Consider the following 18,196-nt stretch of genomic DNA (forward strand, 5'->3'; position numbering starts at 1 on the left):
AACACATATATATCAAATAAACAATTCAATATGGAACATCAAAATATAAACTAGGTGAACTTCTTCGAGGACACCTAGTTTAAAAATAAAAAGTAAGAATATGGTCGGTGTTGTCAACTTAGAAATTATTTCTACATAAGAAGTAAAATATATTTATGTGCAAACTATTCGTCAATTACTGCGTATAAAAATGGATGGGAAGGTTCTAGATTACTGGTCCCCCATTTAGATTAGTAGGTGGGTAGGTTTCTTTGTGTACTAAAGCTTATACATTTAACTCATACAGTATTTCTGAGCGAGCGTTAGCGAGTGAAGGCGGGTTAGAGCCCCGCAGGGCACGTTGTTTTCTGTCTTTATTACTGCTCAATGGGAAGGGGGACCAGTAATCTAGACCCTTGCCAAAATGGATTTATTAAAGGTACTTAGCATCTACTTTCCAGTGACGGTATGTTTTAATCACTGAAAAACCAGAGGCGGTATGGCATACCACTGCATACCCTCTCACTTCGACCACTGGTTACTGTGCTTAACGATGGATAAAATAAGTATGCACATGAAAGATGGCTCTATTAGATGCTATTTTCCACCGATGGCATATTTCTGCACAGTATACAGAAGCTGTATTTTATATTTACAAGTGGAAATCTACTAGTATGAAACCATCATAAGTGTTATTGTAACTCGTATCAGTGCCAAAACGCATTTCTTTCCACTACCCTTGTTTTCCCACATACGTACCATCTGTAACGCAGCTGCTCCCTTCGGATGCAATCCGGCGCGGGACCACAAGCTTCGCTCTGCCTTGACTCGGTTAGATAGCATTCGTGCATTTTACTATTCACCTAGCACAAGTTAGTTTGTATGTTTTGCACCTTAGTTTTTATGTTACACATCTGAAAGTCGTATTTATAAGCAAATCGTAAAAGAATTGTAATTTTTCAACAATTTACTTCTGGTGGGACCCCTGAATTTTATCTACGCCAAGTAAGATATTATCATGTCGTCCAGTGGAAACCTTTCAGCGGACAATAAAATAAACTAGTGAAACAATTATAATTTATTAACAATTCTTTTTAGTGGTGCGCCAACAGTAAACGTACGGAGTCCAGCTCTGTACAGGCACAACCTCCTGTTTCGCACTGCCCTAACCTACATTATCGAGCATGCCTTATCCGTGATGATACAACAACCTGATCTGTCGCAACATATTTCTAAATTAGTTTTTCTTTTAGATGTGTATGAAGACGAACTGGAGCGTGAAACGTAAAGAACCCCCCCCCCCTTCTGTACACTCATAGTTACGTACCTCACCGACTCGTTTAGAAGCTAATGGAGCTGAGACAGCAGGTGCTTGGTCTGGCTGGGAAACACTTCCTTCAGCTGGCAAAGGTAAAGGTTTAGCTGCAAATACTTTTCCGAATATAGTAAATCCTTCTTCTGCAGGACTTCTCTTCCTTTCGTAGGCTGCTCCAGCGTACCAACATCCAACACCGACACTACCAACTACAGTAGCATTTACAATGCACCTTAGAAGCATTTTAAAAATTCTCCGCTACTGTTTACGTTTACAACAATTCGAATCTCGCTTCGGACTTTCAATTGTCACTTTCGGGATTATCCCGTTTTAACTTTTTACTCTTCAACGTCTTCTTCTTCTTCCTCTTCTCATTAATAATATCTATCGTAAAACAATTTAACGAATATAGTTTTAAAATGGTAGAAAGTAGATTTTTTTTTTTAAAATCTAAATGTTAGAATTGTATGAATACATGTCAACTGCTTCCACAAGTAGTAATAGAGTTAAAAAGTGTTAAGCGTCTTATAAGATCCGTTCGCCACCACACCGCCGCGAACAGCACCATTCTTTTTAACATTACTTTGCGACCCACAATTTTCTTTGAGTTGAAAATTAATATCAGTAGAGCCTAAAACTGTATCAACTCAATAATAATAATAATAATAATAATAATAATAATAATAATAATAATAATAATAATAATAATAATAATAATAATAATAATAATAATAATAATAATAATTCTCACTTTGGGGAGCTCACTGCAGAGATTTCAACGGCAGAGAAGAAATGAATTTTCAAGACGCCAAAAGAACACAAGAAGATGCCGTGACATACTAGTATACCTTGTGGTGTTATCTGAGGTGCTGTCACTAACAACGGAGAGTCTGCTCGGTGTTGATAGACAATCCTACTCTGAAAAGAATATTTTTTTTTTTTTTTCAAAAGAGATTTTGTGCTACAATAAAGGCTTTAACATTTACAATACAGTAACACTTCCTCTGGAAATAGAAAGTGTTTCCCGTCGGCTGAACTCCCTATTGTGGGACAAGATTCGTACTGATCATATAGATTGTACAGCCTTTGGCGACAGTCGTCTGACAGGGAAGCAATACTCTTATCTTCTGGATAGTATTAGAGAAGGAAAACACAGTAAATTAGCGACTATAAGGTCCTTACAAAGACCAAAAATCCCAACTTAATGCAATATCCTAAGTGTATACAACAACACCGTGACCCATTTCAGGACCAAAATTGTGAAATTATACCAACCATGCCGCGACCCAGAAAGAGGGCTCCAATAAGAAAACCGCCGAGTGGAAAGATATGTAGTTAAATAGCTTACCAAATCGTCGATCCAGACGTAACAGCAGAGCTTAACCCACCACTAACGCTATCAAGCATAAGCACAAGATATCAGACGACAGGAGACATCATACACCTGGTAATGAAGGGAACACAAAAGACTTGAGGCTGAAGAAGACTAGACGGACAATTCACTTTCTACTTCCCCAATTTAGTCAGAAGGAATATCTTTCTTCGTCTCCTGCAAAGGGGTTCATCTCACGTGCATATATTAGTGAGAATGATGATGAAGCCACCAATACAGAAGAAAGGAGATTATCAAGATCAAGATCAGTAGCTATCAAAGACAGGAGAGAAACCAATCTCAAACACAGGTGAAAAACCTATGCAACTGGAAAACCAAAATGACTGAAAAACTCACTTAGGTAGAGAACCAAAAAGACACAAGAGAAGAATGCCTCACTTTGGTGAAATCGTGGAAACAGAAGATCAAAGAATACCCAAGACGGAAGGGATATTTACTCAGACACATAACAAACAAAGAAAGCAACAAGGCACTCCGGTCCTTTACAGGACCAACCTCCTATAACAAGAAAGAAACTGAAAAATGATTATCACCATTCACCAACCAAAAAATGGGACGAATCTACACCTCTTGCAAAGAAGCGAGAGTGATATATTAATAGTAATTTCAGAAACGGAAAGGACAAAGTACCCAGCTGCAGCAAATACCACCACATTTACAAATATTGTTAAAGATGTCCCCACCAACCTAGACACTAACGAAAATAGAACAAACCTTAGAAAATAGAAATTGAAGATCAAAAACATAACCGGAATTACGACAGACAAAGAACTCGTTCCATTGTTTAGAGGTTTCACGGAAGATCTAGTGCAAGTAAACAACTTGATATTACATTAAATTACATTTTAAAAAAGTTAAAGAATAAAAGCATCTAGGACATGGTGGCAAATAATACACAGACGATTCCAAACAGCCAAAAAGGAACAACATTGCACCATGTACATAAGTGATAACCATCGCACTGGCAGTAAAAATTGTTCAAAGAAATCCTAAAGAACAACAAGCAAGAAGATCACTACCACCAATATTAACAACCCCAGACATAGCAGGAAGTACAGCCGGTGGCCCCTGCAGGAACACCAAGAAACTACAAACAGTATAATGGAGCTATCAGCTAATGAATTACAAGAAAGGATAAAAGAAGGAATCGAACAAGCCACCAACAAGATTATAACTTGGATCACGTATGTACTGACGTCAACAGCAAGCTAAGAACTAACAAACACCTTCCAATACGAATACAAACAGCAACCAAGAAAATCTTCAAGAATAACTACCGCAGGACAAGTCTCTATCCAAGGATGTTATAAAATAGAGGATCTGCTCTTACAACAAAATCTTGAAGCCATACGTCACAGTTTCGCCACTCCACCCAATAAGATCGCAATGTTTTGAGCCAAAAATCATGGCGGAAACGAAAGTAGCCAATCAAACAGTGGCGGAAACGATAATAGCCAATCAGGCGTGGTGATGCTTTTTTTTTTTTTTTTTTTTTTTGCATCATTGATTTCATAGGATGAAGACACATACGGGCAGATCCTCTATTTTATAACATCCTTGTCTCTATCACGCCAACATTTGCAGAGGAATAAGTTTTAGGGTTGTTGCTTCTCGGATTGCATTGCAAGGAATCACAGTCTGACTGCTTAAGCAAAGACAGAGAGAGAGAGAGAGAGAGAGAGAGAGAGAAAGCGTTCTCTTACTTCTTGCTTATCATGTGACGCAGTTTCGAGGAAACAGCCAGAGAGTTCTATGCTCATAACCTCAGAAATCTTACGCCAGTCATGCGCGCCGAGTACGTGGGTGCTCCAGCACCCATACAAATAATCTTCTAGGTACACCGCCCCCCATAACTTTTTTAGTTTGATAGAAACAAAATAAAATAAATGTTTCTCACTTCCATTATCAAAAAATAATAAGCAATTATAACCTTGAGATGGAAGTTAAAATCTCTAACCTGTAAAACATAATTGTTTCTTTCAAATGTGTTTGTGCAAAGGCGTCCAACCAACACACTACCCCTAACCTTGCCTGTCTCTGGCTTAGTCAAAGGCAGTTTTCACACACAAAAAAAGACATTATATTTTTTGAAAAGAATCGAGTACAGCCCTTTATGACAGTGTTCACAAAAGATTTTAACTAAAACGAAATCAATCAAAAAATATTGAAACTCCCTAAATTTCGAAACAAAATTCCCTGATAATGTTCAATACCATTTAATAAACCTTTAACTTCGCCACTAAAGTTTCTTTTCCTTTTATTATGTTTGATCATGGTGGGTTTTCAATCATCGCTCTCAAAGTTGTTTAATATATATCCCCTTACTTGTAAATATACATTATCTAAATGAGATGCTAGTAGTGAAAATATCAACACATTCCGAAACATTCTGCCGTCATGTTTCCGTTTGGGGCATAAAAGAAAGCAGAGCTTTGCAAAAGCAAGTTTAAGTTGTTTTTCTGATGGTTGAAACAAAACGATTCTCTAAGCAAAACAATACAACATTTTTAAAAGTAGGATAGAAAACAGAAGGCAGGAGAAGATAAGAACATTTTCGTTCTTCATTCCACTTGTAGTTTGTCGCCCCAATTATTCAACACTTACAGTGAATGTTTAATGAAGGAAGCATTAATGGGAACTGGAGATTTCAAGATTGGAGGGCAGATCATTAACAAGATCAGGTATGCAGATAATACGGTTATAATAGCTAAAACCAAATGAGGACTACGGGAGATGATTGACAAAATAGTTGACACTGGAAAACTATATGGAATGGAAATTAACATCGAAGAGTCGAAAGTCATGAGAATATCCCGTGGAAACACGCCCTTACGGATCAGAGTAGAACAAAGAGAACTTGAAGAGGTCGATAATTTCAGCTATCTGGGAAATATTTTGACGAGAGACGCTTACTGCACCAAAGAGATCAGGTCAAGAATTGCCATAGCTAAAGAAGCATTCAACAAGAAAAGATCACTCTTAACTAGCAGGCTCAATGTTGGACTTAAGAAGAAGTTGGTCAAGTGCTATATATGGAGCATTGCACTGTATGGTTCAGAGACTTGGACATTACGGAAGTTACAGAAGAAATATTTGGAGAGCTTCGAAATTTGGGGTTGGATGAAGATGGAGAAGATAAAATGGACAGAGAGAGCAACAAACGAAGATGTTTTAAAACGGATAGAAGAAAAGAGGACACTTCTAATCACCATCCTTCGTAGAAAGTCCAATTGGATTGGACACATCTTGCCAAGAAATTGTCTTCTTCACACCGCCATAGAAGGAAAGATGGAAGGGAAGCGAGGAATAGGAAGAAGAAGAACACAGCTGATCGATGATTTCAAAGATAGGAGAAAATATTGGGAATTAAAAGAGGAAGCTGAAGATCGACAAAAGTGGAAGAAACATTTCCAGGCCAAAATATAAAACTGAAAAAAAAAAAAATCCTCATTAGTCCCATGACCTGCCGAAAGGCAGAATACTTAATAATAATAATAATTCCACTTGTGACCCTCTTTAAAATACCCTGGCCCACCATTCTATGTATTAGCGTTGTTAGGATAACGAATGCTGTCACATGCCACTTTGAAGGGTTATGATTGGTTATTTTGGTAGTTAGTGGTGCACCCCCTCAGACAGTGTCCCTTGTCACACACACACATTATATATATATATATATATATATATATATATATGTGTGTGTGTGTGTGTGTGTGTATGTATATATCGGGTGTTTCAATACCAGTCTTTGCACTATTAAGATTTAAAGTTCAGAAATATCCTTGCTTATAGGCAACTCACACTGCCTCTCTGAGCGTATCGGTTGCATAACAAGCAGGATAAGTATATGAAGTAACAAGATAAGTCTGAATGGAGAGCTATATTTTGGAGAACAGTTACCGAACCACTTAACCTATCAACCAGAGACTAAGAAAAAAAATACCTATAATGTTATAGATTATTTTAAGACCTTATTTAACTTTCTGCGTTAAGTAGGTCAGGCTGTAGAAGTTGTTGTACTTGTATGACTGATAACTATAAGAGGAAAAAAACGACTTGGACCAAGGTTGTTTCCGCCAACTTGCTCATCCGTTTGGTTCTATCTATCACTTTGACACTTTCAAAGGATGTATTTAATGTACACAGAAATACACATATTTCGTTTGAGTTAAAATGTGGAGTACATTTGGAGTAATTTAAGATTGAAATTTTGAATTTTCAAATCGTACATCGGTCGCGAACCACAACCTACTGGCTGCTGTGATAATCAGAGCCATAACCAAAAAGAGATTAATCGCCCTCAATCTGTATTTTGTCCGTCCTGCAGCTTAAAACCTCTCTCTTTCTCTCTCTCCCAAATTGTGTTTAGTTGTTTTTTTGCTTGGAGAATTAAGTTTGCTTTCTTCTGTTGGATCATAATTGCATTAAAATAGAAACGTTTAATTATGGTATCGTTGGCGCATGACCGTTTTAGAATTGGTAGATTGAGTGACCCAGTAATTTAAGTACCAACAGCAATAATGTCGAAATTAGTATCCGTATTAATACTAATATCGGCCTTATTGCTTAGGCTACTGTGGCTACTGTGTACTCAACTAAACTTAGGCTACTGTGTCACTCAACTATTCAATTAGAACAATGACAGCTATGTCCCAAAGAGTAAATAATTAATGACTTGAAGCGTTAATAGCTAAGTATAAAGAATAGACAAATAAACAATACAATAATACGAAGAGAAGTTGTTTTCATGAACTACCACACCTAGAACTTTGAGTTTTAGATGTTTCGGAAAGGCAGAAATAAACTTAAATTATACCACTGTTATAAGTTCAAATAGTAAACTTCATCAAATTCGTATAAAGGGAAGTCACATAGGGTCACATAGGGTTGTCACTCTTGAAGGAAGTCACATAGGGTCTATGCCAATTTCAAGACAAATTTAAACCGAATTAAGTATATGCCAATTTCAAGACAAATTTAACCGAATTAAGTATATGTCAATTTCAAGACAAATTTAAACCGAATTAAGTATATGTCAATTTCAAGACAAATTTCAACCGAATTAAGTATATGCCAATTTCAAGACAAATTTAAACCGAATTAAGTATATGTCAATTTCAAGACAAATTTAAACCGAATTAAGTATATGTCAATTTCAAGACAAATTTAAACCGAATTAAGTATATGTCAATTTCAAGACAAATTTAAACCGAATTAAGTATATGTCAATTTCAAGACAAATTTAAACCGAATTAAGTATATGTCAATTTCAAGACAAATTTAAACCGAATTAAGTATATGTCAATTTCAAGACAAATTTAAACCGAATTAAGTATATGCCAATTTCAAGACAAATTTAAACCGAATTAAGTATATGCCAATTTCAAGACAAATTTAAACCGAATTAAGTATATGCCAATTTCAAGACAAATTTAAACCGAATTAAGTATATGTCAATTTCAAGACAAATTTAAACCGAATTAAGTATATGTCAATTTCAAGACAAATTTAAACCGAATTAAGTATATGTCAATTTCAAGACAAATTTAAACCGAATTAAGTATATGTCAATTTCAAGACAAATTTAAACCGAATTAAGTATATGCCAATTTCAAGACAAATTTAAACCGAATTAAGTATATGTCAATTTCAAGACAAATTTAAAGCGAATTAAGTATATGCCAATTTCAAGACAAATTTAAACCGAATTTAGTATATGTCAATTTCAAGACAAATTTAAACCGAATTAAGTATATGTCAATTTCAAGACAAATTTAAACCGAATTAAGTATATGTCAATTTCAAGACAAATTTAAACCGAATTAAGTATATGTCAATTTCAAGACAAATTTAAACCGAATGAAACATATGACGCTAGCGGTGGCGTTATGAGCGAATATTTTTCGTGTTTGCAACTTAGTCCGATGGTTTTTTTTCAATTAAACGTTATTTATTTTTTTTTATCAGAAGTGATTCAAAAAACCCCTTTGACCAAACAGCAAATGGGCACTTTGGAGAACATTTTCGAGGGCAATTTATGGTTGAATTAAACCCTGATACCAGCGCCGAAGTTAGAGTCGGGTAGTACCGGTATAAACATCTAAAACTTTAGTCCAATAATTTCTTTCGATTCGAGGTTTAGGTTTCCCGTCAGGAACGATTTTTTAAAAAAAAATCACAAACGACAATCTTTTCGAGAGAAGTGGCTCAAGTGGTAGAGCTTAGCTTCGCACACTGGCGGATCCAAGGGGGGGCGGAGGGGGCGACCGCCCCCCCAAAGGTCTGGATTTTACTTCCAGCATTTATCGTTGAAAAATACAAATATGGTCTTTTCCCGACCGATTCAATCTGTGTGACAAGCCTAGCAGAGTAATCAAAATGTGTGGTACTTAGTAGTACTTAATACAGACAAATTTGAAGTGTGAATACTTATGTCCCTAGTTCCTTGAGGCGGTCACTATAAGCCCCAAAGGAGTGAGAATATGATTCATTCGTTGGACCTGCAGCTGTAGGAAGGAGGGTAAGACGCCTCACTCTTTGAACTAAAAAGATATATATTTTAAAATTGTGTCCTAGAAAAAGGATATGGAAATGGAATGCGTATCCCGAAACTTCAAGTACCTCTACCTTAAATAAAGAGAATTGTAGAATCTTACCTAAAAGCACTCTGAATCTGAGACTTTTCGGTTGGTTGATTGATTGATATGTATTTACTTCGTTTGTTAAAAGCGATGCTTTACAGAACGAGAACTAGAGTTTAAAGTTGGATCTGAACCACCATAGTGCGTTCTATGCTCATTCACCGAGAATCAAATCACAGAACCTCATGCATCAAAGATACGTTCGCTAGCTACTAGATCAACGAAGAGAGCCGTGACTTTTGGGGTTCAAACACGGAAACATTAGGAAGGGACCAGGGATTTATTGTGACTTTTAATGGCATTTCATCTCTTCTTGGGAAATAACACAAGCTGTTATATAAAGAAGTCCTGAGTGAGTAACTGATCGCACAGGCCAAACCGCTCAAGCTAGAAACTTGGAATTCGGACTGTAGATAAGATTTCTGGCGTAGGGTATCACTAAGGAAGGATTTCTTGGAAATCCGAAGGGAAGGGGTGGCCATGGATTTCTCATTTTAAATAATTTGACACGCGTTTCAACGTTTTTTGATACTTTAGTAAAATGTGGAAAAAAGGGAGGGGAAGAAAAGGGGGCGTGGTTTGCAATTATAAAAATTAGATATCAATATCTAAGAATCTTCGAAGGTTAGAAACATGAAATTTGGTGTATGGACTTCTCATTCAAAATAATACAATATGTATTTCAGCGTTTTTGATATTTTACCTAGAAGGAAAGAAAAGGGACGGTTATTATTATTATTATTATTATTATTATTATTATTATTATTATTATTATTATTATTATTATTATTATTATTATTATTATTATTATTATTATTATAGGATGCTCATATCTCGGGATCCTTTACGGTTAGAGGCATGAAAGTTGGTAGTTTAATTTTTCATTTAAAATAAACATATTTGAGCGTTTTTTGCCACTTAACGTAGAAGAGAAGGAAAAGAGGTGGGGGTGGTTCACTAAAATGCCTTACGAGGTGTTTGAATTTCGAGACAGAGATTTAGCTTAATGCAATGCTATATGAAAAAGATACGTAGAAGGAAGAACGCGAAAATTGTGCCACGGTAAAACGTAGGAGCATTTACTATACTGTGTGAGGCCGTATGCAGAGCAAATTGGGAGTCTGGGGGCGAAGCCCTACCTAGGTGAAGGCTAATATAATATAATTTTATTGTTGTAAACATAGCTATAATTATAATATGTTTCTAACAACTGCATTTAAGAAATTACCTAATAGAGCCAATTTCCAACCCCGTATTCCTAGTCTGGTATAATGCTTTTCTTTCTTTACATATTTAATTATATCGCTGCAAAAGAGGGGGTGTATTCGTACAAAATACCCTATACAAAGCATCAACCGAAAGAACATTTCAACACTAAAGAGGTTGAAGACATGGCTACGGTTCTGGATGGGTGCAGATCGACTTAGCGACCTGGCAATACTATATACGCACCAAGGCAAACGTAGATTACGCTCGTGTCATCGGCAGATTTGCCAGGAACAAGATAGGGCGTAGATTTGAGTTTGTGCTGTAACTTTCCCAGAGGTGGACTGCAAGGTGACTAAGGCTGTTGTTTGGTTTTCGCCCGTCGTGGTGTTTGGTCGTAATTATTTTCAACTCGTGGGTACTCCACAGAAATCATGAGCCTGAGTATAAGTTGAACTCCTTGGATGTATCTGAATCGCAAACGAACTCGAAAAATTCTCTGAAATTGCTTTGTTAAAGTCTTTAACTGAAACAAAAGGGCACAACCACAATCGTAAAAGATGTGTACCGGTATATAGGCTATATTACATTTTTAATAAACAGTTATATATTATACATATGATATTTGTTTGTGTAACATCCCACGTGTGTACCAGAACGGCTAAAGGAAACGTGGACCTACTGATTATAGTGGAATCCGAACCACTTTTTCGTTCAACTGTATCCCCACCGGGAATCGAATCCGGGATCACGCGCACAAAAGGCAAGCGTGTTAGCCTTTAGACCAAACGGGGTCCATATTATATCTGAGATGAAAGAAAAGCAAGTTATACGTAAATTATTCTCTATTGGTAATTTCGTTTAAAGGTGATAATTTTTTTCAAAATTAAATTTTAATTTGCATTTTAAAAAAATATGTGATATTGTCAAATAATATCGCCAGTTGGTATGTTTTAGGAAATATAGTGTGTGCTGTAATGAACGGAAACATCACTTTGGTTTTACATTTCTGATCTTCTTTCGTTCATTTTGTTGTAGACTTTGCTAATCTTTCAGAGTTTTTTTTTTACTAGTTATACATTATAATAGCTTATATTGTAGTTCTATATAATTTTAATTCGTGTAAAATTTATACACATTTCGTGCTAGATCCGACAAAATTTCTGTTGAGTTTGCGCAAGAGAAAGTTTAGTATTGATATTTTTGCTATTACATTATTTGCAGTATTTTACTGAATAAATTGTGCGTTTACCTTCGTAATGATTTATATGGTTAAGGAGTACCGCAATATATTATATTTATGTAGGATTTATCTTCACAATTCATTTCTTTGTATGTTAATGCTGTAGGTTAACTTCAAATCGTCGCTCTGGATTCCTGTTAGTAGTACAGTACAATGCTTAAATGCAGCTATGATTAGTATTATGTATTAGAAAGTGTATCCATTTCATTCTCCTGTACTTGATCTGTGCCCTTGAAATCGCAGGCCATAGTTCTTTTAAGGCAAAAACCATAACATCCTTATTTCAGGGGAAAGCCACGAAATTCAAGTTCGGACAATTACTAGATACTACGAGGAATAATCACGGAGCCACTAAACATCCTTGGAGTTCAGTTTGAATATTATATTTCTTCTTTTTCAATTTTCGATTTGCTGAATTATATCTGATATAAACAGAAATGAAAGCAATATGTAAAGATTGCTCCCCTATATTTTGGCCCATTTGAACACTGTGTACCATATACTATTAAACATTAATTATTAATTATAAACTTTAATGTATTTTTTAAGCTACCAAGAAACGTATACAGAAATATCATAATGTATTTTGTTATTTGTTGACATTTTGTATTATTCTTTATGCATGTAGGGGAAGGTCGGGTAGTATCGGACACTTAAGGAACATATGATGTAACAACTTTACGATAATCAGAAATTAAATAAAACCCTCATATGTGCAATCCTCATACATATCTTTATAACACTACATAAACCATATTTCACTTTTACTACAAAATTTAGAGAAACTGAAAAAAAATGTAAAAGTCTAATTTTTCAACATATAAAAAAATGGCGGGTTATATCGGACAGATCTGTTATTACCTTCTTAGATTCCTTACATGTCTTCTAACATACGTTACAAACTGCAGATTGCTATGTTGTGTTGCAAATATCACATTTATAATAAAATGCATCTCTCTCAAGACTTTCACAGTTTCCATGTGCCTAACCTTTGCACGAATTACACTGTATCCAGTTCTCATCAAAGTTTCCCCCATAAATTACGCAATCCGTATTTGTTTTGCCGTCGAATTTCAGAGACTTCCTTGTTGATCCAACTGCTTGGTTGAGCATCGAATACGGCTTCCTTCGGGAGCATCTTTCGTAAGTCCTTTGTCCCTTCTTACTCTTGGGAACACAAATAATGGAGGAATAAATTGATCACTTGACGCGTTTATGCATAAAAGAATTGTTACGTTTTGCCTTTTTCTCCAGATGTTAATTTCCCTACCTGCTTTTTCCCTTTTATAAACACAACTTTTAACTGATTTTCATGAACTACTAACACACAAGTTTCTTCAGCATTAAAAATTCTCGATGGTTTAAAATAATATTTATTCATAGGTTCAGACAGTTTGTCAAAAAATATATACCAACGTGCTCCTTGTTGAATCCTATATAGCCCGCTGCAAACTTGTGGACTCCGCGCACCTCAAACTTAAATCGGGATGTCTCTTCATGAAAGAATAATAAAAATCTTTCCCGGCTAGTCCTTTATTTCTGTTAAATTTATGGTTCAGTTTCAAGTGTTCAGCGAACTTAAATGCTAGTTTCAAGAATGTTTTTCTTGTTGAGAGGCATCAACTGGCTGTCCAGATCTTTGATAAGATTATACAGTAACTTATCTTGTTCATCCGTAAAAGTGTTTTGAAATTTACTCATGGGCGGTTTTACTTGAATTTCTTTTCCAAAGGAAAGAAATCTTACCCTGTCACCTAAAGTGCTTTTCGGGACAAAATACTGTTTACTTGCTTCTCTTGTACTCATCCCACCACTTATCACTTTTCAATTGCTGTTTTCATATTTTCCTCTGATCATTTACCTCTCTTTCTGTCCATTTTTATCTGAAAAACATGAGAGAACTATAAGATTTCGCATTGAAACTTCGAATATTGCTGTCCGATACTGCCCGCCAACACCCTGTCCGATGCCACCCGACCAACGTGCATGATAATAAAGAGTCTTGAAATAATTTGTCTTGCAATGTAGGCAATGATATAATGCCAATTAGGATACAAAACTACAACAAAAATGTACAACTACTTAAATTCATATTTCACTTAACTTTGTTTCTGTAATTAGCCGACAAAATTAAGTACGTGCAACCACAAACCGCACAAAAACTACAAATCGTCGCACCACATGTACACCTTTCAACGTACTATCTCAGAATGTTGGCGCCACGCTTCCCTCACAAAGAACTACTAACACATGCTAAAGAGTGTCACCATCCTGTTCCGAAAATAGTGAACTATACACTGTCCGATACTATACGCTGTCCGATACTATCCGACTTTCCCCTATACATTTGATATTGATTTTTGCGTACACCGAATCTGTCGGTTTTTTTTTTCAAGTGCTGTTCCGCAATTGTTATTCAAAATATAAACAATTAGAGCAAATTGTACATTTTTCCGCTAAAATGAATGCCATAGTCAATACAGTATTTTCTTTTGTGCAAGTATTGTGCAAGACAGCGCATCTGATATATTGCGTTGACTAGTAAATCATGACGCCGCCATGTCTCCGAAATGAAAGTGTGTATTTAATTTAAATCTTCAAAATTCTTTCATTTTAAAAAAAAACTTACAAATTCGGGTCTCAAAATGGAATCAGGGAATCAGATTTAGCTAAATCAGGTTTAGATACCCCCCCCCCCTCAAGTCCCGCATTCGCGTCCGATTTTTTCAAAGTAAAATTCTGGTCACCTTGAGGCTACGCTCATCTTCCAGGGAGCGAACCGCCCCCCCCAAACGATCCTTCTGGATCCGCTAGTGGCTTCGCATTCGGTAGGTCGTGGATTCGACTCCCGCTGCCAACTATTCTAACTGGTTTTCTTCAGTCCTACCAGGCAAATGCCGGGACAGTACCTACTAAACAGGCCCTGGCCGATACCTTACCAAATTCTTTCTATTACTGTATTACTTTTGTTGTTAGATATGTAGTATAAAATGGCCTCTGAGCTGTATCTGGTGATTGTTAATTAAATAAAGTAAATACGCACCCTGGAAAAATAAATAAAGACAAAAATGCTCTCTTTCTAAAAGTATTTACTAAAGGAATCGGGTCCAGGTAGGTATCAAACAAACAAAGAAACAAAAAGAGAGAGAGAGAAAGAGAGACAAAAATACTAATCTTGACATCTTGAAAACTAAGTTTTTATTTTAATTTCTCTTAAGAAAAAAAGAAAAGACACATACCCCCGCCCCCATTTGGCACCGCCAAGTTTACCACCCGGTTCCGAAATGCATCTGGGGTGCTCTTCGGTCCATGCTTGACTTGACTAATTAAAAAGACCGGGTTCAATACGTGTTATAGTATGAGCTTCATAAGCGTTTAAACACAACACTATTCCATGGTACCGATTTTTACCATAAATCCCCAGTCGAAGTGACGGCTCTATCGAAATGATCAGAGATTGCTGTGACATGCTCATACGATATAATTGTTTCCTGACTTTTGTGTTTTTACCCTTTCCTGTCAACATATTTTCTTCAATTTTTTTTTATGTGAAAGAAAATGAAACAATGAAGAAAAATGTTTATTTTTACCCCGTCCCTTTTTTCTTCTTTTTTTTGTTCAGTAGATTGATGAAAAACTACTACTAGTACTAGATGCTGAGTATTTTTTGTAAATCAATTGCTCCTTTCTTTGATGTCTATTGCAGCTACAAATAAGCAGTACTAATCCGGGGTTCGCTATTGTATTTGGTGGTATTGGGAACGACGGTGAATGCTTCGAAATAGACAAACGATAGGTCATATGTTTTGTTATTTTAGTGGAGGCCAAAGTTTTCTTGGTGCAGATTATTCATTTAATTTCCTTTTAACTCTTATAGGAAAGACCACTTTTTTTTCGGAGCCCCCCTTTCGCGATTAGAAATAAACTAGTTCCATCCCATATTAGCTTGCTCAAATTCTATCCAATCGACAGACTTTGAATTGAATTTGAAATATGGAAGGTAAGGACAACCCATGTGACATTTTAGGAAAAATCATTGCACGCTGTTTTCCATTATAGAAGAGATTCTCGAAAAATTTGGTTCCCACGCCCCGAAAACGCAAACATTTTAAAAGAATTTAGACATCATTCGCGGTAACAGCCTGACGACAAGGTGTTTCGTGAGATTTTTTGGTTTGAAATAAAGTACATGAAAAGCAGTTGTTGTTTGTTCCAATGAAGTGAGTATACTATTGATCGAATGTAGTGTATAACCGCGTACTTCCTAAATTTGAGGTGTCTATATGATAGTTTCCAAAAATTAGAGGTGGGTATACTCCGTATACTCGCGTATACCCTCCATTACATCCCTGCCCTCAGGCAATCTTGCATCCGGCCCTATGGTGATGCATTTTCACAGATTCACAAGCATTCATTTGCGATGTGACTAACATCAGAATATAAATTCGATGTAAGTAAATCACAAATACGTCGCAAAGCATAGGAAAAATTTTGTTTGCTAGAATTGCAAAGTGGCAAAGAGGCGATATTTAATTGTTCCTATTGTCTTCGTTCTTTCTCAGCGGCTTACCAGTATTTTCGTAGACAGTTCCAGTAATTACATTTTACATTCCTTGTGTACGAAACTCCCTCATTGAAATTGCACTAATTGGGCATCCAGGCAAATATTTGAATAATTCTTTACTTCTAGGGACCATTTTTCATACTAATCTTCGTAAAATTTGCATATCACAACATCGCATTGCGTTGTTGTTAACCGCTACGGAAGAATCCCTAAGTTATGCATTGTCCTCAAATGAAATGTTATGAAAGGAAATTTGTAGTATGTGGACATGGCAACAGTGTGCCCACCATAAAAACAAATGACTGTCTTTTGTTGTGGTAACTAGAATATTGAGTTTTCGATGGTTGTTGGCATGAACGTAAAGTGTAATACTACAAGACTAAAACAAAAATAAAAATTGTAAACATTGTCGGCACAAATGAGCAATCTCCTAGTTTTGATATGATTTATTACTTGTGCACGTAAGATCATAGTTAAATATGACTCAAGAATCGGCAGCATCCAGTACAGACAGTAAGAAGGCATCTACAGTGGAGCATGTCAAAATTAAAGAGAAAAAAGATCGTACGCAGCCTCCAAGTAAGGTATAGTTATTTCATGATTCATGAAGTTTAACTCTCAATTATTGTGTAAGTATAAGTAAATAGCAACGACATATGTAGGATTGAGTATAGCCCGCTCCCCCCAGTGATTTTTAACGAATCATAGTGATTCTAACAATTCATACTAGTTCATAATGAATCGGAATCGCATGTTATAAAGATTTAAGATGTAAATCTTGCGGTAAGGAAGCTTTAGTATAAGTAGTAGTAGTAATAGTAGTAGTAGTAGTGGTAGTTAGTAGCCATAGTGGTAGTTGTAGTAGGAACGGGTTAGATGCCCCGCAGGGGTTGGTTAGGTTCTGTTCTCGATATAGGCCTAAGTAGTAGTAGTAGTAGTAGTAGTAGTAGTAGTAGTAGTGGTAGTGGTAGTGGTGGTGGTGGTGGTGGTGGTGGTGGTGGTGACGACGACGACGACGACGCTTCCAGTTTCGGTGACAAGAACTGGGGGGAGCGGGCTATACACAAGCCGACATGTATAAACAAAATTTAATTAGGCAAGAATTTCGAGTGCAATTCCAGCTTGAGTATCGATAGATTTGTAAGACTTACAGGAGAAATATCGGATGTTATTTCAAAAGATGAATATAGAAAAATTCAAAATGGCAAACGGGTTAACTTTGCAACGCGCGTTCTAGCTGGTATACTGGGGATATAGTATACATGAAGCTGCGTCAGTTCCCGAAGGAGCAGGACGCTCATACTTTTAGGGATTATTCATTTAGTATGTACGAACTTACAAAGTACCTACTAGTTGTGAAGGGGGTAACAAAGCGACTTTTATTTACTTATCGACTGATACGAAAATAAAAAAGGACGTACCTGTACTTTATATCTGCATGTGTAGTGCCCTTGTACTTTATCTATGACTAGTGTGTTGTGTGTGTGGGGGGGGGGGGGAATTTAAAGCATATCGCATGTCTTGTGCACATGGATACTTCTTACTATTGCACTACGTAGAAAATTTATGGTATTTCATGTAGAAGTGGTAATAGATAACAGAAGAAACGCAGTTCAGGGGGTTCTCATGTATACTATTACCTTCACTCAGAAACGAGAAATTATTCTCTATTAATTTTATAAAAATGGATCAAAACTTCCTCTAACCTTAAGCCAACCCGTTCCTGCCTTACCCTACTTGTCAATGTGCAGCTGGAGCGTGTATTGTAAAGTTTACTCTTGCAAACGTCTAGGAGAGCCCCTCCAGTTCCACTTGAACGAAATGCATTGTAATACTACGTATTCACAATGTAAAT

The 18,196-nt window shown here is 36.3% G+C and overlaps 2 protein-coding genes across 5 annotated transcripts in view; one reads left to right on the forward strand and one right to left on the reverse strand.

Moving 5' to 3' along the window:
- Nucleotides 1–1,852, reverse strand: part of EndoG (endonuclease G, mitochondrial) — a 31,719-nt gene extending 29,867 nt beyond the window's left edge. Inside the window, exon 1 of the mRNA XM_081756823.1 lies at nt 1,307–1,852. Within this exon, the coding sequence (XP_081612949.1) occupies nt 1,307–1,537 (231 nt within the window). The 5' untranslated portion in view covers nt 1,538–1,852. The remainder of the gene's footprint in view (nt 1–1,306) is intronic.
- A 14,767-nt stretch (nt 1,853–16,619) lies between these two features.
- LOC145684443 (uncharacterized) overlaps nt 16,620–18,196 on the forward strand; it is a 63,999-nt gene continuing 62,422 nt past the window's right edge. The window contains exon 1 of one of the 4 annotated variants that reach the window (XM_081756825.1): nt 16,620–16,925. In XM_081756825.1, the coding sequence (XP_081612951.1) occupies nt 16,821–16,925 (105 nt within the window). In that variant the 5' untranslated portion in view covers nt 16,620–16,820. Of the gene's footprint in view, nt 16,971–18,196 lie in introns of all 4 variants that reach the window. The other 3 variants (XM_081756826.1, XM_081756828.1, XM_081756827.1) reach the window with 3 other exon arrangements.

This window comes from Thermobia domestica, chromosome 4, assembly GCF_964235325.1.
Source record: "Thermobia domestica chromosome 4, izTheDome1.hap1.1, whole genome shotgun sequence".
In the NCBI taxonomy this organism is placed as follows: Eukaryota; Metazoa; Arthropoda; class Insecta; order Zygentoma; family Lepismatidae; genus Thermobia; species Thermobia domestica.